Below are 24,672 nucleotides of genomic sequence, written 5' to 3'. Positions count from 1 at the left end.
GACATGGCCGTTCTACTATGGTGCATCCTTACAGACCAGCCTCTGAACCTACCAAGACACATCCGGAATGCTATGGGACACGTACAAATTGCGGGCAACTTACCTTTTCCCGCCTTGTCTCAGATCTTGTCTCAGCAGCTGGAGTCTCCTACAGAGCTGGGGACACCAAAGTCATGCTCCCACGGGATGATCAGTACATCCCTAACGGAAAATATATCAGACCTCCAGCAGCCACTACAAGTCAGCCTACTGAACCGGCTGAAGACATTCCTCCTTCAACACCACAAGCACCTACAACAAACCAACTGCTCCATCAGATACTTGAAAGGTTGGATCGGCAGGATTAGAAAGCTAAGCTAAGAGAGTGCCGAAACAAGCGCCACTTCACATACCTCAAGGAGCTACTTAAGGGAAAATACAGAGACTCAGACACCCTGGACTCCACCTCCTTTACCAGCACAGGGAGCCATGACGGTCTCGACTGTGGAGATACTGCTACCAGCCCACCTTTGTTCCTGACAGATGGCACCGAGGACGGTACAAAGCCTTAAGTGTGGGGAGGTCGGTCAGTACCTGACTTCCAGAGGTAATTTCTTTTTCATAACACCAATAAAATAGGATATTTAGTCAGTTTTTCTTTTGTAGAATAGGATAAATTGCATAGTAATGGGTTAGTTGCATGCATGTTCTACTTGATTGAAAAGACAATAAGTTTCTTCTAAGACCCTATTTTTAGAACAAAATTTCACTAATTTTAATCAAAACTTTTATGTTAAATTTGCTTGAAGTTATATTTGGAACATGGTTTTTGAGCTAAAGAACACACAACCTGTGAGACTTTGAGCCTAAATACATGGTTACATTATTTAACCATAATTATTTTGTTCTTGTGTGTTTACTTCTCTATGATTGTAATTTATATTTTGTTTCATCCTCTATGTCCAATGTTTAATATATTTATATGCTTGCATATGATTGAGGCCATTATTTGTTTAGCTCACTTATCCCAAATAAGCCTACCCTTTCAATTACCTTTGTTAGCCACTTTGAGCCTTTAAATCCCATTTGTTCTGTATTTTACCACATCACTAGCCTTAAGCGGAAAAACAATTATATATCCCAATTGAATCTTTGGTCAGCTTAAGATAGAATTATGTGTTAATTAAGTTTGGAAAAATTGTGGGAACAAAAGATAATAAGGGAATGTGTCATGATAATATAATTGGAATTTGGGTTCCTACTCATGTGAAACTATAAAAATTAAAAAAATCTATGTGTATTGATAAACTATGTTTATTTTTATTTAAAAAAATAAATAAATAATAAAAAATATTCAATAATTAAATAAGGGGATAAAATTACCCCAATACTAAGTTAAATTTCAAAGATCAATGCAGATATGATAAAATCAAAATAAAGTTGATGCATGAGTATGGAATGTGAAAAGGGAATTTTGGGTAGTTAGGTATGAAATTTAAGTTATATAGAATATATATATGTGTTAGGTGAAAGCTTGGGTTAATTAAAGATTCAATTTATAAGCTTACTTAGCCATATATGTACCCTTACCCTTACCTTGGCTCCATTACAACCTTGAAAAGACCTCATGATGTTTGCATTGGTACATTAAGTGTTGTTGATCGGTTAGGTGAAGAACAAAAATTAGAAAGCATGATTAGAGAAGGATAGAGTGATTACCCTATACACTAGAGAGATTAGAGCGTACATACATCATCAGTGAGGGTTCAATGCTTAAATTCTATGTTCCCTGCTTTCATGAGCTACCTTCTTGCATTTTTATCTGTTCTTACTGTATAAGAATTAAATTAGTGGAATTTGATTTGTGATTGTCTTGAAGAGCTTATTTACTTTTGACCAAGTGGACAAGAATCATATAGTTGCATTCACATATATAGGTTGCATTGCACAGCATGAGTTTTACATGTTCCTACTTATTTATTTTATCTCCTTCAACTAAGCATGAGGACATGCTAGTGTCTAAGTGTGGGGAGGTTGATAAACTATTATTTTATGGTTTATATTGTGTTTAATTGTGTGGTTTTATCAAATCTTTACCCACTTATTCATATGATTAGCATGCATTTATAATTCCCTCCCAAAATTACTTCATGGTTGAAAACTTACTTCCTAGAGACTTTTAATTATGTATTTTAATTCTCCTTTATTCCATTCGATGCCGTGATCTGTGTGTCAAGTGTTTTAGGCTTTATAGGGCATGAATGACTTGGAGATTGGAAAGGAAGCATGCAAAAATGGAAGGAACACAAGAAATTGAGGAGATGACCAGCGAGAAGTGACGCGGACGCATGGCTCACGCGACCCCGCGAAATAGAGGAAATTGCAATGACGCGCTCGCGTGCCTGACGCGAACGCATGGATTGGAAACTGCACAAGTAACGCGAAGGCATGGACGACGCGCACGCGTGGCAAGGCAAAACGCTGGATGACGTGATCGTGTGACGTGCGCGATCTGCAGAATCTGCAGAATTTGCTGAGGGCGATTTTGGGCCATGTTTTGACCCAGTTTTCGGCCCAGAAAAGCATATTAGAGCTAGGGAACATGCAGAGACCAGAGAAAAACATTCATTCGGCATAATTTTAGTTTTAGATCTAATTTTACTCCTCCTCTAGGTTTTCTTTCTACACATTCATAGTTCTTAGGATTTTGATTTTATTGCTTTTTGGACTGGGATATTGAGAAAAGTTATTACCTCCGTCAAGACTTCGTCATTCTAGTTTGTTTCCTTACTTGTCACTTACTCTTCCATATCCTTCATTTACTCAGAATTATTATTGGATTATTTTTAGAATTTATTAATACAAGAACTATTTTTATTTTTAATTGATCCTTTTGATTATTATTTATCATGTCTTTCTTTATTTCCCTTTCTTATTTCATGGATTTTACAATCATAATGGGCGAGTAGTTCTACAACTTGATTAGGAGTTAATTGAAAGGAGGACCTTGAGTTGGATGCTCAAGAGTAAAATTATAGTTGGGTTTCGCGTTGGGTCGCCCTCTAATCACTGACACTAGTCCTTCCCAAGGGAGAGGATTAGAACTTGTGAATAGAAACTGACTTCCAACTTGCTTAACTTTCGTTTATCTGGTAAAGGATAACTGAGCAGGCAACCTTTAATTATCACTTTGATCTTGAGAGAACTCCATTAAGGATAGGGCTTCCAACTAATCTACTCCCGGTCAAGGTTTTTATTTAAATTACATAAATTCTCTGATTTAATTTCCTGTTTATCAACTCAAACCATTTTTAGAAAACATCTGATTAATAAAATAGCACATCTTTCTGCAACTCGTTGAGAGACGACCTAGGATTCCTACTACCAGTATTTTAATTTTAATTTTGTGACAACCCTTTCTAAATTGATAAGCGGATTTTTGGTTGGTTAAGAACTGTACTTGCAACGTATCTCTTATAACAATTTCTTAACTCGCCAATTTCCACCACGTCAATGCTACATTTGTTTCCCGGATATGGTGGACTGCTATAGTTTAGAAGAGACTAACTTGATGAGGATGCTACATAAGTTAGTCAGTTACAGCTGCCATTAAATAAATCATTCGTTGCTGAAGTAGACAGTAAGAAAAGTTAATCCGAAAAGAATACACATCTCCGAAGCCTTAACTAAATATTCATCATTGCTTTTACACTAATCTGGTATTTCGTTTTTTACTTTTCGTTTATGCTTCTTAACAAACAACCATTTTTTCTAATCGCCTGACTAAGATTTACAAGATAGCCATTGTTTGCTCAATCTGACAATCTTTGTGAGATTCGATCCTCACTCACCTGAGGTATTATATTACTTGGACGACCTGGTGCACTTACCGGTTCAGTTGTGCGGAGTTCAATTTCGCGCACCAAGCTGCTATTTGCTTCAGTATAGACACATCAATACGTGGGAAAAGTAGAAACACCTTTTTGTCATCAAGTGCATCTAAATAATTCCTTCCCAAATCAAGCTATTATAACTTACTTCTTTTTCAAAAAAAATGGTAGATATGAATTTCAGAGAGGTAAAGAGAAATTATACCAACTTGAAGAAAAATTAGAAACCACCTCTTCTGATTATGTTTATTTAGTTTTGAAAATTAAAATACTAATTGTAATTAATCATATGAATATAATAAAATGAGTAAATTTATTTTTGTTAAATTAAATTAAATCATTAATTTAAATTATAATCTAGTTGAATTTTTGGATAATCAAACCAGACTATATAAGTAGATGGATTGGTAGACTTGAAAATAAAATATTTGGTTGACTTAAAACTTAAAAGAAATTATGGAGATCATAATAGAACATAAATACTATGAAACAAAGACAAATATTCTGATATTAAATTATCTATATTTCATAACAGTTTTTAACTAACGAAATCTTATAAACCCTAAGAAAATAGGGATGGAGATATATGTTTCACTTTTTTATTTGGGTTTGAAAATTAAAATTCGTTTTTCTAGTTTAAATTATTTCTACAGTCTTTATATTTTTCATTATGCATACTAAATATTATCTTTCTGTTGATAAAATCCTATTAAGCATGGACACTTTGCTGAGTTACCGTGTTCGCGTGTCGGACACATTTCGGACACGACACTCGTCCAACACGCGTGTCTGTTGTGTCCAACTGTGTTTTAATAAAATATAAAAAATTCTTCTCTTGGACACGCTTGGATACCCTTAAATATCATCATGTATCTGTCGACGTGTCCAACTTTGTTCTTAACATGTATTCTTGAAATAAATTTAGAAATTATTATTATTATTATTATTATTATTATTCAATAAAATATCAAAATATCATTACGATTTATCTAAAAAATACTTTATATTTTACATATATGTGTATCCCGGTGTCTTATAAGTCTGTGTCGTGTCTCGTATCCGTGTCAAATCTAATCATTGAATTTTGAAAAAACAACAATAATATCTACGTACCTTCATTTTAAAAATTGTCTTCCTATATATTATCCTAATATATAGCAAAGCTTTATTTAAATTTCGTTTTATATATATTTATAAGACTATAAACAATATTAAAAACACAATAGATTTTATATGACTTTCAGTGATACAACTAATTAATATAAATAGCACAAGGTAACGGACTGACACAAAACTGAGTTCATAATCCACAACAAGAGCCAAAAGAACTAGCTTGCAGGTATTCAAAAATTTGTATATTGATAAATAATATTATTTGATCATTATATGTAATATTTGATATTGATACAGGAGTAAGAAAAATCAATCAAAGATGAGTAGCTTACAATGGAAGAAACTGAAAGTCTTGGAAACGGGTTTTTATGGTACTGTTTATCTTGCAATTGTTGTTGATACACAAACACCGTATCAGAGCTTCATTGCTGTAAAGAGATCCATTTTCAGATTGGCATTCTCACTGAAGAAAGAAGAACAGATTTTTAAATCATTGTGCGAAGGTGAAAGCAGTGGTTGCGAAGAAATCATTCGATGCTTTGGAATTGAGACCACGGTAGAGCACAGACCTTATTTTTACAATCTTCTGTTGGAGTATACTCCTCACGATTCTTTGGATGACTTAATCCACAAGAAACTTCTGCTGGGGACCGACGTGAGCGTCAATGCACACGTGATTGTTAAAGGACTTTCGCATATTCATCGTAAAGGAATTGTCCACTGTGACCTCAAGCTGGAGAACATTATTTTGTTTCCTTCATTGGACAAAGAGAGTACAAAATATCAATTGAAGATCGCAGATTTTGGATTATCTAAGACCAAAGAGGAAGAAGCAGATGTTGAGGTTTGGAAGTCCAAGCCTAGAGGTATGCCATCATACTTGTCGCTAGAGGAATTTTCCAATCATATTGATGCTCCGATGGATATATGGGCACTTGGTTGCATAGTGATTGAAATGTTGTAAACCCCGTTAAATTAGCAAATAATTAATCAAGAAATAAAATTTTAATAAAGGAAAACTTAAAATGTGAATTCTATAGTAAAATAGGATAGAGCTAATTAAAATGAGAATTTTGACACTAATTTCAAAGAATTTGGCTCAAGATTGGACCGAACGGGCCGAACCAGGTGAACCGGGCCCAAAATCCAATCCATCACCCTTAAACAAAACTCAGTCTCCCCTTCATCCATTCTCTTTATCCACGCTGGGAACATCCTTGGAGAAGGGAAGAAGAACTTAAAACCCTAGGCTTTATTCCAACCACCATATCTCCTCACTCCGAGCTCCGATTGCCACACCGTTTGCGGCTACGCAACTACCGCATCAAGCTCAACGAATTCATCGGAACCATTTCATAGGTAAGCCACTTTATCACCCCATTTACTTTACTTCTTTCTATTTTCGAAATTTATTAAAGTGGTGGTGAGATTTTGCTTCTTTGATGTTATAGGACCCGATTAGCTTGAGGAAAATATTCGCTCTTGCTATATAACACTTGGGTAAGGTGAGAATTCTAGAACCTTAGCTAATTCCTTGATTGAGTGTATTAGGTATTGAATTTTGGGTATGAATGTGCCATATATGTGAATTAGGTTGGTGTGTATGAAAATTGGAGCATAATTGTATACATCGGTAGCTTGGTGGAGTTTGGGTGCCATTACTTTGGGATTTTGGATTCTTGGAGCTGTGTTTGGTGCCTCTTGAGTGGTGTTTCAGATTATACGTAGAATCGGCCAAGGTATGGTTTAGGTTTTACGTATTTAATATATAATATTCTGTGAAAACTTAGGCTATATGGCCATAGGATAGGTTAGAATGTAAGAAAATGTTCAATGCTTAACACCCTTGATGAATATGATATATGAATTGAGTGTATGTTGGATGGTTGCTGCTTATGCTGATGATAGTATGTTAATTAATGAATTGGTGATGGATGATGTGATGATATGATTATATGTGTATTGAGTGAGTAGTTGATAATATTATTGATGTAAAATGAGGAATTGAGGTTTGAAATTGTGTAAATATGAAATATGGTTGAAGGTGGTGTGATGTGAAGAATATAGTGTTGTGTTGGTGTGCTGAGACATGTTATTGTGCTGAATATAGGTGTGAAAGATTGGATTTGAGTTTAATTTTCAATGAAAATTGAGGTTGAATTCTTTTGTGTAAAACCGATATTTAGCCAAACTTTGGCGAGTCATAACTTAGCTTCCGGATCCTCAAATGGTTTCAAACTTCTTTCATAAGAAAATTAGGTCCGTGAAATTTATGCATTTCGAAGAATGAAAGAAAAAGAATAAATGACCATTTGTACGCATGAAAGATAAAAACGCTGACATATGTATCCACACTAGATCGAAACTAAACTTGTACCCATGCAAGGTGCCCTCCGTGTGACAAAAGTACCCTGTCTTTGGAGGGTTGGAGTGCCACGTAGGGTACTTTTGTCACACAGAGGGCATCTTGCATGGGTACAAGTTTAGTTTCGATCTAGTGTGGGTACATATGTCAGTGTTTTCATCTTTTATGGATACAAATGGTCATTTATTTGAAATTAAAATGATTTGAAACAAAAAAGTTATGCACATCGAAAGTTTGGAATTTAAAATTGAAATTTTGCAGCTTTTCAGACTTAGTTAAATTTTTTATAAAACGTACGCCCACGCGTACACGTGACCTGGAATTTTTGCATACGCGAACCTCACTTACGCGACCATGCATCTATGCTTCATGCATATGCGTACGCGTAAAGGGGGCTGCTTACGCGAAATAGGCCAAGATGTACGCCCACACGTACGCGTGACATGGGGTTGATGCGTACGCAAAATTTCTCTTACGCGACCAGTCGATTCTGCTTGGTTTGCATGCATATGCGAGTATAGCTATGCGTACACATCTTGGTCCAAGCTCGCACCCACACGTACGCGTGACCCCTGTTTCAGCAAAATGAATTTTTGCATTTTAAAGTTCAAATTTCAACCTCTAAACCTCTATTTTCATTCCTTTGGCCCTAGATCTTGTTAGTAAGCCTAGTAATAGAATGAAGTTAGGAAATTGTGGTAACTTGGAGATGAAGAAAGATTTTAAGAGGTAATGTGTGGTTGGAGAAGATGGTACTTGATTTGAAAAAGAAGATGAGAGTGGTATATGTGGCAAGTAAGAGAGTAATGTAGTATTGAGAATGATGTATGAGATAATTGATGATGTTAGTTAATTGAGAATGATGAGATGAGCTATGAATTATTGTTGAAAATGAAAATGATATTTATGAGACATGATTGAATTATAATTGAGACATTCGCTGACCCCATGTATGTAAGATGTGACCGGGCACTCTAACTCCCCGGGTTCCCCAATGAGCATGCATATGGGATTCTTCCCATGGAATATTATTGAGCTTGGGGTGTTGTCTCCCCCATGTCAGCTTGGGCTCGGTCCCATGGTTAATTATTGAGCTTAGGAATGTGCGTACAAAGGGATTGTCTATGGTTAACTACCAAGACATGTCAGGCTAGTTATGTAACCGACAGTTGATATCAACAGCCATAGGACAGGCATACATCATATGCATATTGTTTGAATTGCTTGCTTGTGAATTATTTGGGATTGCCTACGTGATTATAATCTGCTATTTGCTAGATGTTATCTGTATTACTTGTGAATTACTTGTGTTTGTCTTGTTTGTCTATGCGAATTCATCGACGATGGAGGAACGGAGGAAAAGTGGAAAATTTTAGAGTCCAAGATAAGTTTAGTTAGGCTTAAGAACCCTTAGAAGACCACCCATTTATGATTTTTGTTTAGTTCTTTAAGCTTTATATCTAAGTGTTGACGTTCTAGGATTGCCTCTGGCATTTCCAGGACCTTATATCTTATATGCGTGGCACCTTTACCATGCTGAGAACCTCCGGTTCTCACCCCATACTATGTTGTTTTTTTCAGATTCAGGTCGAGAGACACCTTGCTAGGCGTCTAGAGTTCTACCGCGAAGTAGTTTCATTTTGGGGCTTATTTCTGATATTTTGATATGTATATGTATTAGACTCTCCTCTCGTGTATATTACTGCTTTACTTTCGTACCTCTTAGAGGTTTATGGTGAAATAGGCTTATATGTATGTATTTTTGGGCTTTGGGCTATGTATATATGTATGTAATTACCCTCTAGCCAGCCTTAGCTTCGCAGGCTGAGTTAGGAGCTTGTTATGTTGAACTCTTGACCTTCTATACCTATTTCCTGTATAGTTATGCTTATGAGCTTTAGATTTCTTCACACGCAAGTAATCTCGTTTCCTGAGCATTGCATTTTTTTTTATTTTGGCGATTTCATTTTATCCATTTTTCATGGCTCCCTGTATACTGTATCATTTTCAATATTATTACGTATATATTTTATTTTAGAGGTCGTAATACCACACCACCTCTATTTTACGGCTTAAGCGTAAAGCTTTGTGTGGCAGGGTATTACAAATGCTCAATGGATTGCCTGCATGGGGTGAGAGCTTTTTGCGTACTGAGGAGTATTTGAGGTTCTTCGTTGAGTATCTTGAACTATCACCAAAGAAGCCGAAAGAAATCAGTATTTTCTGTTATGATTTTCTGGAAAAGTGCTTTATGAAGGATCCTAACAAGAGGTGGACTATTGACATGCTTCTTGATCATCCTTTTCTTTATATCACACTTTTCTATTCATATCATCCTTTTCTTTATGGTTCATGTAGTTAGAGAAATTATGACATTGTAAGATTGGATGGTGGTTTTGTTTATTGTGCCCCCTAGCCAAAGGCCTGATGGCTATGCTGTAGGGTCTCTTGGGTCAGGCCGTCTTCTTTCCTTGATTGCTTTGCCGAAAGAGAATTGGAGTCGGGCAGTGTTAGGAAATAGATAAGTTGTAGAAAGTGTTGATGAATAATGAGTCTGTTCCTTAACATTTATGGTTTGTCAGATTTAATAAACTATGTACCGTAGTTTTGTTTGCTATTTGTACTTTGGATGTTATCATTTCCTTTTTTGTTTTAATTTTATTTTTCTTTCTTCCTTTTATAATCCTAGTTTCAGTATATGATCAAATAAATAATTGATTGAAAACTAGGATACCTAAATAGGCTAACACAAATAGTTGTTATTTGACTTGTTTAAGGATAATGTCCTAGTTTTGATCCTTAAGAGCTAAATGTATGGCGTATGCAATGTTTTGTGGCTAATTTCTTATTTACCAAAAGATAAATTGAGAGATGTTAGGTAATTTCTTATTTAAATAATGTTTGGGTATGCTGAAAATATCTTATATGAAGCAAAGATACATCTTTTTACCATTAAAATTTGGTGCAAATGTGCAATGCAAATTGAGTAAGTTCAACACTTGATTCATTACTTTAGTTTACATGAGTGTTACTTGTATTTCAGGGAGAACCATATGCAAAATCTTTATACTGAACATAGAACTACATTCCAACAGAATTGATCCATGCCTTGTTCATCTCCTCATACAATATCCTAACTGGTTTTAGCAGTATGACAAAAACATGCCCTGGATTATTATCACTAGTGATGAAGTTTTCTTGAATAGAATTCTCAACAAAATCATCAATAGATAAAACTTGTAGTGTCATTTGTGGAATCTGTGTGTTCCTCCAAGAGGAATAAGTGAATACAAAACATACATGCAATATTAAGATGCAAGGATGTGAATTTGAGAGGGAGTTTGGACTCATTAATGAAATTATATTTCTAACATGTCTTTCTTCTTCTTTTCCTTGTATAACATATTCTCATTCTAAATTCTAACCACTAGTAACCAAACACAACAATGATCCCAAAAGTTTGTGTCTTTCTTCACTGTTTCTGTGCTCCTGTCTCCTGTTGTCATGGAATAGCAACCAAACACAGCGTACAAACAAGATAGCTTAGTTCATAAACAATTATATTACGTGTAAATCGAAAATTAGTTACTCCAAAAACACAACACTAAAAGTATACACATCACTTTTATCGATCAATTTACTTGAAATGAAATAATTATATAATCTAGTTTTAATCTCCTTATTAGCAAAATAATCCAATAATTTTTGTTATTCTCTATAGCTTAATTGCACATTTATTTTTGTCAACATAAACATAATTAAATGTCGGAACAAAAATTTCACTTCTTTGTTATTGTTCCAAAAACTCAAACTAGTAGGAATTCTAGTTGCTTACTCCACGTCCTTAAAAAATTATTAAAAACTAATTCATTTTGTTTATAAAATTTAGGGAATATATATTCTAAAAACACATGTTAAAATTTAATATACATTATCATCTCAGAAAGGACAATAATTAAATTACATCACAATTCCACACCAAATTATTTAAATTTTGAATTGAGAAAAAACCTTTCATTGTCTCCCATTTTTGAGACAATAATGAAATCCTCCACTTCACTCAATGTATGCAGTGCTTACCACACTAGTTATGATCATATATATATATTATTGGCAAATTCTTTGGTGCCTATAAGTTTGGTGCCGAAATTGCGAAACTTGTCTTTTATTTTATATTTTTTAAATTAAATATTAACTTTTGTAATGTCATATGTCGTACTCTTTGTAGTGTTGTTAGTGTCTATCTTACCATTATAAGATTTGTTGTATCAAGATATTTTTCTTGATGATTATCAACTTGCCATGCGATAATTTCAGATCCATTTAAAGGCAACAGAGAGTAATGCTTATGAGTTCTTATCTAGTATTGCCACTTGAGTTATTTTTTATCTCTCCCATGTTACTTGAAGCAAGTTTACTTTTTACAAGTAGAAGATATTTTAATGTAGGATATTGCATAATATTTGATTAAGGTTTATAACCATTACTAATTAGTTATTTTGTATGCCTTGTCTGATTGTACTGCTTCTGCTCTCGCCACAGGATCCGACCAATCTTTCCAATCTGATGTTGTGTTGCTGTTGCAAGAGTTTTTGTCACTTGGCTCTGGTTTTCTACTTCTACATTGTATCTTTCTTTTCCAATTATGTGCCTTATTTTACTCTCTCTACTAATATATTTAGAGAAGTCAATTTTGGACCTAGTGTAGAGAAAAATTTTATATAGTTAAGAATTTTCATCATGTTCTAATTAAGAAGGTGGCTGATTGTTTTATCGTGTTTGTAGGTAGGAATGGTGATGGTGATATTATGCAGTGAAAATTTTCAGGAACTGCTTGGATGTAAAAGTACCTCTACTATGTACATGGTTCTATCTTGTATGTGATTTTGTCGCCATGCTTAATTACTTAATACATTATGAAATGAAATTAATATTTGAAGAATTTTGGATTATGATGGAGGATATGTAGAGGAGAGGCAGATCAAGAAAAAACACAAATAATATAAGTCATGTCATTCATTGATTCATTGAAGTTGGGTCTCACTTTTTGCTTTGAATTATTCTTAGTTTCTTACTGGTATGAGATATAAAGTTCAAAGTTTGTTTCTTCTTGTTGCTTTATTTCACTATATTTCTTTCCCACCTTTGCATATTTTTTTTTTGCACAGATCTTTAACGATTGAGCTCTTATTCGTTAGTACATGATTCAGCCTTCCATGAGACATTGAAAGTATTCACTTAGAATGTTTAGCTTTAGCTAGTGAAGTTGCATAGGAGGTTGAAAGGTATTAATAACCAATCCTCTGATTGAGTACATGATGAAGTGTTAGTTCTAAGTATATTTTGTTATTTTGCATTGTTGAATTCCTTTGCTCTATCCTATATGTATGGATGTTGAATTTATTTCATATATATAAAAAAAAATTATTGTCAAATTTGATGTAACGATAGTAAAATGTAGAATATAACTTTTTTTTATTGGAATCTTCATAGTTAGCCACGGTTAAAACCATGGAAAATTAATTGTGGCCAATAATCTTTTTTGTTTCATCATGGGATTTAGCCACGATTAAAACCGTGGCTAATTTTTGTTATGTTGTGGCTAAGTTAAGGTCTTCACAGTTCTTGAAATTGTGGCTAAAAGCCAAAAAACCGTGGCAAATCATAAATGCAACACCCCGAATGACCACAGTTCCTTTTTCATGGCTATTTTGTGTTATTCAAAAATTTTTCAAGTTTTAGCCACGGTTTTAACTGTAGCTAAATACCGTGTTTGTTGTTTTTTATATCAAGAGCTCACTCTTGTAGTGATATCACAAGGCATAAGAAGCATGAGATGGAGATGAAAGAAAAAATGGATATGTCAGATGTGATGTATACTATTGTACCTTCTTGATGAGCTTTGGTTTTGTACTGAATTCTTTATTAACATGTACATACTTAAGATGATGCTTTATTACTCTTTTCACTCAATTGTAAATTTTGTATTAATCAATAACTCTTTGCAAAATTAGAACCTAGAGTTAACATATAAACTTAGCAGTGAAAGCAAGAGAGACTAAATTATACGAGGTTGATCACAAAAACACATCTCTTCATATTTTAAAGCGAAAAATGATAGAACCAATATTCATTGGCACGTTAGGTGCTTGTTTTTGTTTATGGAACCCAACCATAAACTTTAAACTCTCCTTAGATTCAATGAGCATTTCAATGCGATCACCGCGCAGAAACATTATTTAAACCAATATTATCTCCTAGAATTCTTAATACTCGCAGAAAAAAATGAAGGAAAAAAATGATAGGCACAATTAATGGATATTTTTTATATAAATAAAAAATTATTATTTCTAAAAATTTTTTTTGGATAATATATATTTATTTTTATTAAATTAAAATAAATCATTAATTTAAATTATATCGTCTATTTGAATTTGTGGATAATCAAACTAGACTAGATAAGTAAATGGATAGATAGATTTGAAAATGAAATATTTGGTTGACTTTTAAAACTTAAAGGAAATTATGGAGATCATAGTAGACATAAATACTATGAAACAAAGCCAAAGATTCTGAAACTAAATGATCTCTATTTCATAATCCTTTTTAACTAACAAAATCTTATAATCCCCAAGAAAGTAGGGATGGAGATATTTATTTCACTCTTTATTTGGGTTGAAAATTAAAGTAGGTTCAAAGTCATAAGATAGAGATATTTCAAGATTTTTGAATTTGTTTTTTGGTTTAAATTATTCCTACTGACACTATCTTTATATTTTCTATTATATATGCAAACAAATATATTATCTTTCCGCTAATGAAATCTACTCGTTCAAATGATACAACTAATTAATATAAATAACACAAGCTATAACGAACTTAGTAATAATTAATAGAACACAAAACTTAGTTCATAATCCACAAGAAGAGCCAAAAGAACTAGCCTACTATAGGTATTAAAAAATTTGTATATTGATAAATAATATTATTTGATCACTGTATGCATGTAACATTTGATGTTGATACAGGAGAAAGAAAAATCAATCAAAGATGAGTAGTTTACAATGGAAGAAACTGAAGGTCTTGGGAGCGGATTCTTCTGGCATTGTTTATCTTGCAATTGTTGTTGATACACAAACACCGCATTAGAGCTTCATTGATGTGAAGATTTCCATTCCCAGATTGGCATTCTCACTGAAGAAATAAGAACAGATTTTCAAATCATTGTGCGAAGTTGAAAGCGGTGGTTGCTAAAAAATCATTTGATGCTTTGGAATTGAGACCACGGTAGAGCACGGACATTACTTTATCAATTATCTATTGGAGTATGCTCCTTACAGTTCTTTGGATGACTTGATCTACAAGAAACCTCTCCCAGAGGCCGACTGAGCGTCTATGCACGCATGATTGTTAAAGGGCTTTCACATATTCATCGCAAAGGAATCGTCTACTGTGACCTCATGCCAGAGAACATTCTTCTGTTTCCTTCATTGGACAAAGAGAGTGCAAACTATCAACTGAAGATTGCGGATTTCGGATTATCTAAGACCAAAGAGGAGAAAGTAGATGTTGAGGTTTGGAAGTCCAAGCCTAGAGGTACGCCATCGTACTTGCCGCCGTAGGAATTTTTCGGTCATAATGATGCTCCGATGGATATATAGGCACTTGGTTGCATAATGATTGAAATGCTCACTAGATTGCCTGCATGGGGTGAGAGCTTTTTGCTTACTAAGGAGTATTTGAGGTTCTTTATTGAGTATCTTGAACTATCACCCAAGAAACCGAAAGGGATAAGTGTTTTCTGTTATTGATTTTTTGGAAAAGTGCTTTATGAAGGATCCTAGCAAGAGGTGGACTGCTGAGATGCTTCTTGATCATCCTTTCCTTTATATCACACTTTTTCCTTCATATTATCTTGCGACTTGGCTATGATTATTTTTCTTATTTAGTTTCATTGCAATCTTATTTATGGTCTATGTAGTTAGAGATATTATGATGACATTGTAAGATTGAATGGTTTTGTTTATTGTGTCCCCTATCCAAGGGCCTGATGGCTGTCATAGGGTCTCTTGGGCCAGGCCGTCTTCTTTTCCTTGATGGCTTTGTCGAAAGGGAGTTGGAGTCGGGCGGTGTTAGGATATAGAAAGGTTGTATAGAGTGTTGATAAATAATAAGTCTATTCCTTAACATTTATGGTGGTTTATAAGATTGAATACTATGTTAACAACAGTAATTTTGTTTGCTATTTGTACTTCAGATGTTATCAGTTCCTTTTTATTTCAATTTTCTTTTTCTTTCTTCCTTTTATAATCTTGCTTTCAGTATATAATCAAATAGTTTAATTAGATTAAAAAATGTCAACCCGTGTTGTTATTCTTTTAGGAGTAGTAAACCATCAATTTATTGAACTCTGAGTAACATCAATTTTGAGCAATATCATCAATAGGTAAAACTTGTTGTGTCACTTGTTGAGTTCTAAGTGTTCCTCCAAGAGGAATAAGTGAGTGCAGAATATATATGCAATATTAAGATGCAAGGATGTGAAATTGAGAGGGAGGGATTGGACTCATTAATTAAATTGTATGCCCAACATGTCTTTCTTCTTCTTTTCCTTCTCATCACTGTTAGTTCTTTCTAGGGGATTATTAACTTGTTTTTTCTAGTTGTAGTATTTATAATAAACACTACAACTAGCCTAGCTATTTAAGGGTGATGGAAAAATAATCGATGAAATTTCAAAAATTCTATTATTTATTTATCTTTTCTCCCAAATTTAATATTATGCAACTGAGTTGTGATGAAGACATTTTTAAAATTCGAGCAAAAAAAAAACAGAGAGCATGGGAACAACAATTTAACTGAACAATTTTATTATGAGTTGCACAGAGCATGAACCTCATTTTCAACAACAAATTCAACTATGATAATTTTCAACAACAAAAGAATTAGCTCAAAATATGATTTATAGATTTACAGCAAAAAAAATTTAGCTAAGTGATTATTTCAGCAAGATAATAATAGATTCAAGCTTCAGTGATGATAATTAGTAAGAAATTCAACTCAGCAATGATTTTTAGAAACAAAAAAATTTAGTTTAGTGATATTTTCAGCAACAAAATCAAGGTACAATGATGAATTACAGCAACAAAAAATTTAGCTAATGATTTTTTCAAGAAGACAGCAACAGATTCAAGGTTCAGTGATGATAATCAATAAAAAATTCAACTTTCAGCAACAAAATCATGGTGAAAAGATGAATTACAACAACAAAATTGAGCAAAAAGAGCGGGGAAATTTTTTGAAATGCACCAAATCGGGGACCATCTAACGCCGGTGAGGAGGAAGCTGATGGCGAGGCTTGAAGCAAGAAGACAACAACGACGACCAACCCCGGGACGTGCTACTTCTGCCGCCGCCGGTGACAAGTGCATGGAAGGCGCCCGACTGAGTGCGAGATGGTGAAGAGACAAAGAATGACGACGAGGCAACGACCGGGAGAAAGTTGGTTGCTGTGTCGCTGCCGCTACAAGGAAGACGATACACCAGATGGTCCCATGGACGAGGTGGAGAAGACGATGCGCCTGACGCCTAATGGAGAAGAGTAGAAGATGATGAAGATTGGAGAAGATGCCAAGCTGGTTGCGTGGTAGGAGGAAGCTCTGCGCCTCTGCCTCTGCTAGGGTTTCGCCATGGTTTGGTAACTTTGGTTGCGCCGTTAGTGAGATTGTGTATTAGGGTTATTAAGTTATGCATTTACAAAGTTATATATATTATTTAATTAATTATAATCGGATGTACGGGTTGGTTCGGGTTCTGCGCCCCCAAAATCGATACCCGAGCCAATCATCAGTAAATGTCATCGGTTTAGTTCGGGACGGACCAGATTACCCGTCGGTTCCTGAACCAATTTAATTGGTTCGGTTCGGGTCCGGGTGGGTAATCGGGTACCCGCTACCCGTGCTCACCCCTAACGACGACTAGTCCCGGGACCTTCTGCTTCTACCACCGCTACCGACGAGCGCAGGGAAGGCGCACGCTGACTGTGAGACGGTGACGAGACAGAGAGCGACGACGAGCTTGAGTGCGAGACCGGAGACAATGAGAGAGACCGGAGACGAGAGATGAGAGAACTTGAGCTTGAGTGAGAGAGTGACGAGACTGAGACACTGAGTGGTTTTGGCTTTCCTTTACAAGAAAACGACATTGTTTTCAATTTTTTTTAAAAAAATAACCATGACTTGGTCCCAGTTATGAAAACTAGTCAGTTCACCGATTTTGCTTAAATCCAAATAGACCAAACCGATTTTTTGCATGTCTGGTGTTTAAGAAATTTAAAGGGTAGCTCATTCCGATTAGACCACTGGGTTTCTGGTCAAATTGGGTTTAATAACTATTGTTGTTAAATTTGTTTATAGAGTAAATAGCTATTTTGACACCCGATAGATTTAGTTTTTGATAAAACAGATCTCAACATTTATTTTTGACGAAATAACCCCCAAAAAATATATTCCATTTGACAAAGTGATCCAAACGTTTGGTTAAGAGTTTATTTATCCGGTCAACAGTTAAATTTCAATGAAATTACTTACAGTGTAGTTAACACTAGTGCGACAGAGTCTCTGAGTGTAACGGGCAAGTGAACCGGGTTTAGAAAAATTAAGAATAGTACTAAATCAGTTACCTTAAAAATAAAAAATTATAACTCATTTGATAATTAAATTTTGTGAGAAATTATAATGTTTGACTAAAATGGTAAAAAATTGTTTTTTTTTTCTAAACAATCCCTAATTCAAGTCATTAAGAAGAAAAATGAAGGTAATCTTGTTAAGCGAGTTATACTCTTACATTTTCATGAAAGTAAAATAGATTGGCATAAACTTTCAAAGAGTCTTGATACATCTTCTAAGACTGATAAAATGACCAATGGCAAATTTATCAAAAATTATTTATTTATGAAAAAATATAGGGTCAGTTATTTGTTTGGTGGTTAGTACTTAGTATCAGGAATGTCACAGTCACTCAAATTTTTGTAATTAAGAAATGAATTTCCTTAGAAGATGAAAAGTGTTGTCTTAATTTCTAACATTTAATAATAATCAGAAGTAGTAATAAACACGATTGAACTAATTCTCAGTCAACCAAAGCTACAAGGTTCTCAAAGAGAAATCTGTTAATTGTTTAACCACATTCATTCAGTAGTGTTACATGGTTGCAAGGAAACTCTATACTTTGCAGTGTGTTCTGTTCTTGTCATGGTAACATAACCTCTCATCATAAATAAATTATTGAAGTTTTCGCAGCTATTGAACCCGCTTCCAAAATATTGGCTATAGAATAATACTTAAAAAAAAAAACAATTTTTTTAATGTTAATCTGCTTAACCTTATGCATACCAAAATGCAAGAATTTTTCTCTCCAATTTTCTTGAATGTGTCTAACTTCTAACCATGGCTAATATGTGAAAATGGTTGCCCCAAATGTAGCTTAATGCCAACATGAATAACACTTGAGACAGCTTTCAAAACCTCTCTTTCTGCTTGTTTCGCTATTTCCATTGCATCTCTATGAGTAACTCAACATAAGTTACTACAAGATACTCATTCAAATTACATGTCAAACTCATCAAAGTTAATAAATTAAAATTTTACCAAATTTGGATTTCAGGGGGCATGGAAACCTCGATTTGAAGGACGATCTTGCCTTAAAACATGTGCTATGTTACGCGCTCAACTGACATCTCAAAATACAAGTGATTCTAACTTCAAAACTCAACTCAAATTCCACAAAAAATGGAATAGATTCAAATGTTACCTGTGGGAAATTCGATGAGATTATATCAGAAACAATTCCTTCAATGTTATTATCCTCAGCAGAAGCAATACTACCATGTTCCTTGTCTTCACTCCAAGAATCTTCTTGTTGATCTGTTGTGCTGGGAGAAAGACATGACATTGTAAGATCTACAAGAGAAATTTGATAATCATATTAGCTAAGAAATTGATATTAAATAAATAAATCAATAAGATCCTTCCTTGGGCAAAGTAAGAAATTTATGAAACTATGAAATTTGAATATTAAGACCTATGTATATAAAGATTTCAGCCATAGTTGGATGGTCTTGTGAATTCATTTTCGGACATTTTCACCTATGTTATGTGCAGCACTAAGAGTCTAACACTAAAAAAGGATCAACCTACAACCGAAAGCTAGCAAGTCAGTCCCGAAGATAGGATTATAATGCAATTAAATCAGGAATCTCCAATGCATAATACATGTGATATAACATACGATTCGGGAGAACAAACTTCAATATTGTTGGGTTTTTTTTCTCTCCTTTGTGAGGTCCAAGCCCAACATTTTGATGGTAGCTCTTTGCACCCATTATGCCACAACTCTATTCAGATTTTTGGGGTCAATTGAGAGAAAGAGAGTAGCCACCAAAAGAGAGAGAAGAGGGAAAAACAGAATTCTCTTTTTTGTAAAGTAGCAAATGTCAAATGTCAAATGTCAGTTTATCATTCGTTCACCGTTGGATCGGCTTGAAATTCGAACTGCGTGTTTTTCTCATCTTTTTCTTCATTCTGGTCAGTGGAGATGTTGATTGGAGGTTTGCAGTAGGAGAAATTGGCTTCGCAAGAGAGAAATTAGGTTTCCCGGTTTTACACAGAGTAGCAATCTTTGAACGGTAGTTTCTCATTCTTTCACTGTTGGATCGACGTAAAATTTAAACTGTAGATTCCTCTTCTTCATTCTAGACGGTGCAGATTTTAATTGGAAGTCTACAGAGGGAGAAATTGGCTTCGACAGGAGCCCTATTTTTTGGGTATATTTCATCTTCTTGCTTCTCATTTGTAAGCTTTGGTGATTTGATGTTTTGCCTGGTTATATGCACATTTTTATGCTTTGTTTGAGACTCTCTTGTACCTCATTTGATTATAGTGGAGCTATTTCATTGGTCTGGACGACCCGCGGTTTTTACCTCTCACATTGAGGGGGTTTTCCACGTTAAAATCTCAGTGTGTTCTTGTTATTGCTTTACTTGCTATATTTGCTTGTTATAGTTGGTGCCATATTGTGTTGTGAGTGCTTTCATATTGTTCTTGTATTGGACATTTGTGTCGTTTCCGCTGCTCGGCTCTTTCATACTGGCATCAGAGCTTGTTGGTATTTTTTTGGATTTGTGATTCTGTGAACAATGGAAGCTAATACTAATACTAGTAGGATGATCACTCTTAATGATACAGAGAAGCCTAATGATAAATCTGATGATGATTGGACTTTATTGCATAGACAAGTTTGTGGATATATTAGGCAGTGGGTTGATGATAATGTGTTGAACCATATTATTGGAGAGACACATGCTTGGACCCTTTGGATTAAGCAACAGTTGTATGCTTGGAAAACTGGGAATAACAAGATGTTTTTGATCAAGCAGTTGTTGGCTTTGAAGTATACAGATGGGACATCAATGACAGATCACTTGAATAACTTCCAAGGAATATTGAATCAGTTATCTTCCATGGGTATCAAGTTTGATGAAGAGGTTCAAGGATTGTTACTTCTTGGTTCCTTACCAGACTCGTGGGAAATTCTCAGAATGTCATTGTCCAATTCTGCTCCTGATGGTGTAATCTCTATAGATCTTACCAAGAGCAGTGTTTTGAATGAAGAGATGAGAAGAAAGTCACAAGGTACATCGACTACACATTCAGATGTTCTTGTTTCTGAGTCTAGGGGGAGAAACAAAAGTCGAGGTCCTAAAGGTAGAGATCAAAGCAGAAGCAAGTCTCGAGGAAAAGTATAAGAATATTGAGTGTCATCATTGTGGTCAAGAGGGACATGTGAAAAAATTTTGTTGGCAGCTAAAGAAGGAGAAAGCCAAGGCAACTAAAGACAAAAGCACAAATAAAGATGATGGTAGCAAGGAAGACAAGGTTAATGTAACTCGTGATGATTTTCTTGTTGTTGATGAGTTTGAATCTATTAACCTTGTTGATAACAGCACTAGTTGGGTGATTGATAGTGGTGCTTTATTCATGTTATATCTAGGAGGGATCTGTTTACGTCTTATACTCCTGGTGATTTTGGTGATGTGAAAATGGCTCATCAAGGTGTTGCAAAATGTACTGGTGTTGGACATGTTTGCTTAGAAACCTCCGACGGTACCAAGTTGACTTTGAAGCATGTGAAGCATGTTCCAGATATTCGGTTGAACTTACTTTCTGTTGGTAAGTTGTGTGATGAAGACTAGGATAGCTCATTTTCTCATGATAGTTGAAAGCTCACCAAGGGTTCCATGGTTGTTGCTAGAGGTACACGACACTCTACTCTTTATTTAACTCAAGCAAAGATTGTGAAAGATGTTGTTAATGCTGCTAAGTTTGTTGATGAAACTGATTTATGGCATAAGAGGTATGTTATCCAAGAGGAATCTTTTATCCGGTTGCAAGGTTGCTTTGCAAAAGTGCAACCATTGCTTTGCTGGAAAACAAAACAGAGTTTCTTTCAAAAGCCATCCACCTTCAAGGAAGCCAGCGATACTTGACTTGGTGCATTCTGATATATGTGGGCCGATGAAGACAAGAATACTTGGAGGGTCTATCTATTTTGTAACCTTTATTGATGATCATTCTAGGAAATTATGGGTTTACACTTTGAAGACCAAAGATCAAGTTTTGAATGTCTTCAAGCAATTTCAAGCTTCTGTTGAAAGAAGAACTGGGAAGAGGTTGAAATGCATTCGTACTGACAATGGTGGTGAGTACTCAGGTCCATTTGATGCTTATTGTAAAGAGCATGGTATAAGACATCAGAAGACTCCTCCGAAGACTCCTCAGTTGAATGGCTTGGCTGAAAGGATGAACAGAACACTGGTTGAAAGAGTTAGGTGCTTATTGTCACAATCTGGATTGGCAAAATCCTTTCGGGGTGAAGCTTTGAGCACTGTTGTTCATGTCTTGAACTGGACACCATGTGTTCCCTTGTAATTTGAAGTGCCAAAGAAGGTATGGTCAGGTAAAGATGTTTCTTATGATCATTTAAGAGTCTTTGGATGTAAAGCTTTCATTCATATTCCCAAAGATGAGAGATCTAAGCTTGATGTAAAGACTAGGCAGTGTATTTTTATTGGCTATGGCATGGATGAGTTTGGTTATAGGTTTTATGATCCTGTTAGAAAGAAGGTGATTCGGAGTAGAGATCCTGTCTTTGTTGAAGACCAAACACTGAAGGATGTTGATAATACGGAGAAGCCAATGGTTCAGCCTAGTGATGATTTTTCTGACTTGGATATTACTCCCTCTATGCCTATGGTGGAAGATGGTAGAGTTGAAGCTCAAAATAATGAGCATGATACAAGTGCAGGTGAAGATAGAATAATTGATCCAATGCTTGATGAAGTTGGTGATGATGATCAAGATGAACAACCAACTTTGGAAATTCCTGCAAATGCACTCAAAAGGTCTACAAGAGAGAGGAAGCCTTCGTCAAGGTATTCTCCACATGAGTTTGTTTTGTTAACTGATGGGGGAGAACCTGAATGCTTTGGAGAGGTTGTTGACGATGAAAGCAAAGCTCAATGGCTTGAAGCTATGTAAGAAGAAATGAAGTCCTTACTTGAGAATGATACCTATGAGTTGGTGAAGCTACCGAAGGGTATGCAAGTTTTGAAGAACAAATGGGTATTCAGAATCAAGAATGAAGAACACAATTCTAAGCCTCGGTATAAAGCTAGATTGGTTGTTAGAGGTTTTAGCCAGAGAAAAGGTGTTGATTATGAGGAGATCTTTTCTCCTGTTGTGAGGATGTCATCCATTCGTGCTGTGCTTGGATTAGCAGTGTCTCTTGATTTGGAGATTGAGCAAATGGATGTGAAGACAATTTTTTTTCATGGTGATTTAGATAAGGAGATCTACATGGAGCAACCGGAGGGCATTGTTGTTAAAGGAAAGGAAGATTTTGTGTGCAAGCTTAAGAAGAGTCTTTATGGGTTGAAACAAGCTCCAAGACAGTGGTACAAGAAGTTTGAATCTGTTATGGGGGAGCATGGTTACCGTAAGACAACTTCAGATCATTGTGTATTTGTGAAAAATTTTTCTGATGATGATTTTATCATTCTTTTGCTTTATGTGGATGATATTTTGATTGTAGGCAAGAATGCTTTGAGGATTAATGAGTTGAAGAAATAGTTGAGCAAGTTCTTTGCTATGAAGAACTTGGTCCTGCCAAACAGATTTTGGGCATGACTATTACTCGTTATAGAGATTCCAAGAAGCTTTATTTGTCACAGGAGTAGTACATAAAGAAGGTGCTTCAAAGGTTTGGTATGAATGATACCAAATGCGTTACTAGTTCTTTTGCTCCTCAGTTTAAGTTGAGCACCAAACAGTGTCCAACCACTGATGAGGAGAAACAAGCAATGGATGAAATTCCTTATGCCTCAGCTGTTGGAAGCTTGATATATGCTATGGTGTGTACTAGACCAGACATTGCTCATGCGGTTGGTACTGTGAGTCGTTTTCTCTCTAATCCAGGTAAAGAACATTGGAATGCTGTTAAATGGATTATGAGATATCTCAAAGGTACAACTAACTTGAGTTTGAGTTTTGGTGGTGAGAAACCTTTGCTAGTTGGCTTTACTGATGCATACATGGCAGGAGATATTGATTCTCGAAAGTCTACTTCAGGTTATTTGGTTAAGTTTGCAGGGGGAGCTATTTCATGGCAGCCAAGGTTACAAAAGTGTGTTGCACTTTCTACCACAGAGGCAGAGTTTATTACAGCAACGGAAGCATGTAAAGAGTTGTTGTGGATGAAGAAGTTTCTTGCAACACTTGGTTTCAAGCAAGACCGTTATGTGTTGTTGTGATAGCCAAAGTGCTATTCATCTTGCCAAGAATTCTACTTTTCATGCAAGATCTAAACATATTGATGTTAGGTTTCACTGGATACGGGATATGTTAGATTCCAAGTTGTTGGAACCTAAGAAAGTTCACACTGATGACAATGGTGCTAATATGATGACAAAAACATTGTCAAGAGATAAGTTTGAAACATGTTGTTTGATCGCCGGAATGGCGAGGGCCTCCACCTAGTCGAGAAGGGGGAGATTTGTTGGGTTTTTTTTCTCTCCTTTGTGAGGCCCAAGCCCAATATTTTGAGGGTGTCTCTTTGCACCCATTGTGTCACAACCCTATTCAGATTTTTGGGGTCAATTGAGAGAAAGAGAGTAGCCAGCAAAAGAGAGAGAAGAGGGAAAAACAGAATTTCCATTTTTTGTAAAGTAGCAAATTTCAAATGACAGTTTATCATTTGTTCACCGTTGGA

General features: G+C 35.2%; 2 protein-coding genes and 1 long non-coding RNA gene across 4 annotated transcripts in view; 2 read left to right on the top strand and 1 right to left on the bottom strand.

Annotated features, from left to right (window-relative positions):
- The window catches only part of LOC107610915 (mitogen-activated protein kinase kinase kinase A-like), a 61,416-nt gene extending 51,707 nt beyond the window's left edge, over positions 1 to 9,709 (top strand). Inside the window, exons 5-6 of the mRNA XM_016312893.2 lie at positions 5,280 to 5,942; positions 9,445 to 9,709. Coding sequence (XP_016168379.2) covers positions 5,280 to 5,942; positions 9,445 to 9,709 — 928 coding nt within the window. The remainder of the gene's footprint in view (positions 1 to 5,279; positions 5,943 to 9,444) is intronic.
- Positions 14,751 to 15,279, top strand: LOC110265287 (calcium/calmodulin-dependent protein kinase type 1D-like). The gene is made up of 3 exons (XM_021108211.1): positions 14,751 to 14,953; positions 15,044 to 15,057; positions 15,143 to 15,279. Exons 1-3 carry the CDS (start codon positions 14,751 to 14,753, stop codon positions 15,277 to 15,279), a joined length of 354 nt encoding a protein of 117 aa, XP_020963870.1.
- On the bottom strand, positions 18,451 to 19,328 carry LOC107614315. Of its 2 annotated transcripts, XR_001614389.2 has the most exons (3): positions 19,159 to 19,328; positions 18,996 to 19,084; positions 18,451 to 18,909 (listed from the first exon to the last, which is right to left on the bottom strand). It is a non-coding gene; the product is annotated as an uncharacterized LOC107614315 (long non-coding RNA). The 2 variants fall into 2 exon arrangements; XR_002352326.1 differs by having other exon boundaries at positions 18,451 to 19,084; positions 19,159 to 19,327.

Source organism: Arachis ipaensis, chromosome B08 (genome assembly GCF_000816755.2).
Source record: "Arachis ipaensis cultivar K30076 chromosome B08, Araip1.1, whole genome shotgun sequence".
NCBI classification, from domain to species: Eukaryota; Viridiplantae; Streptophyta; class Magnoliopsida; order Fabales; family Fabaceae; genus Arachis; species Arachis ipaensis.
Note: the sequence above shows the minus strand (reverse complement) of the source record. Positions and strands in the feature narration are given on the sequence as shown.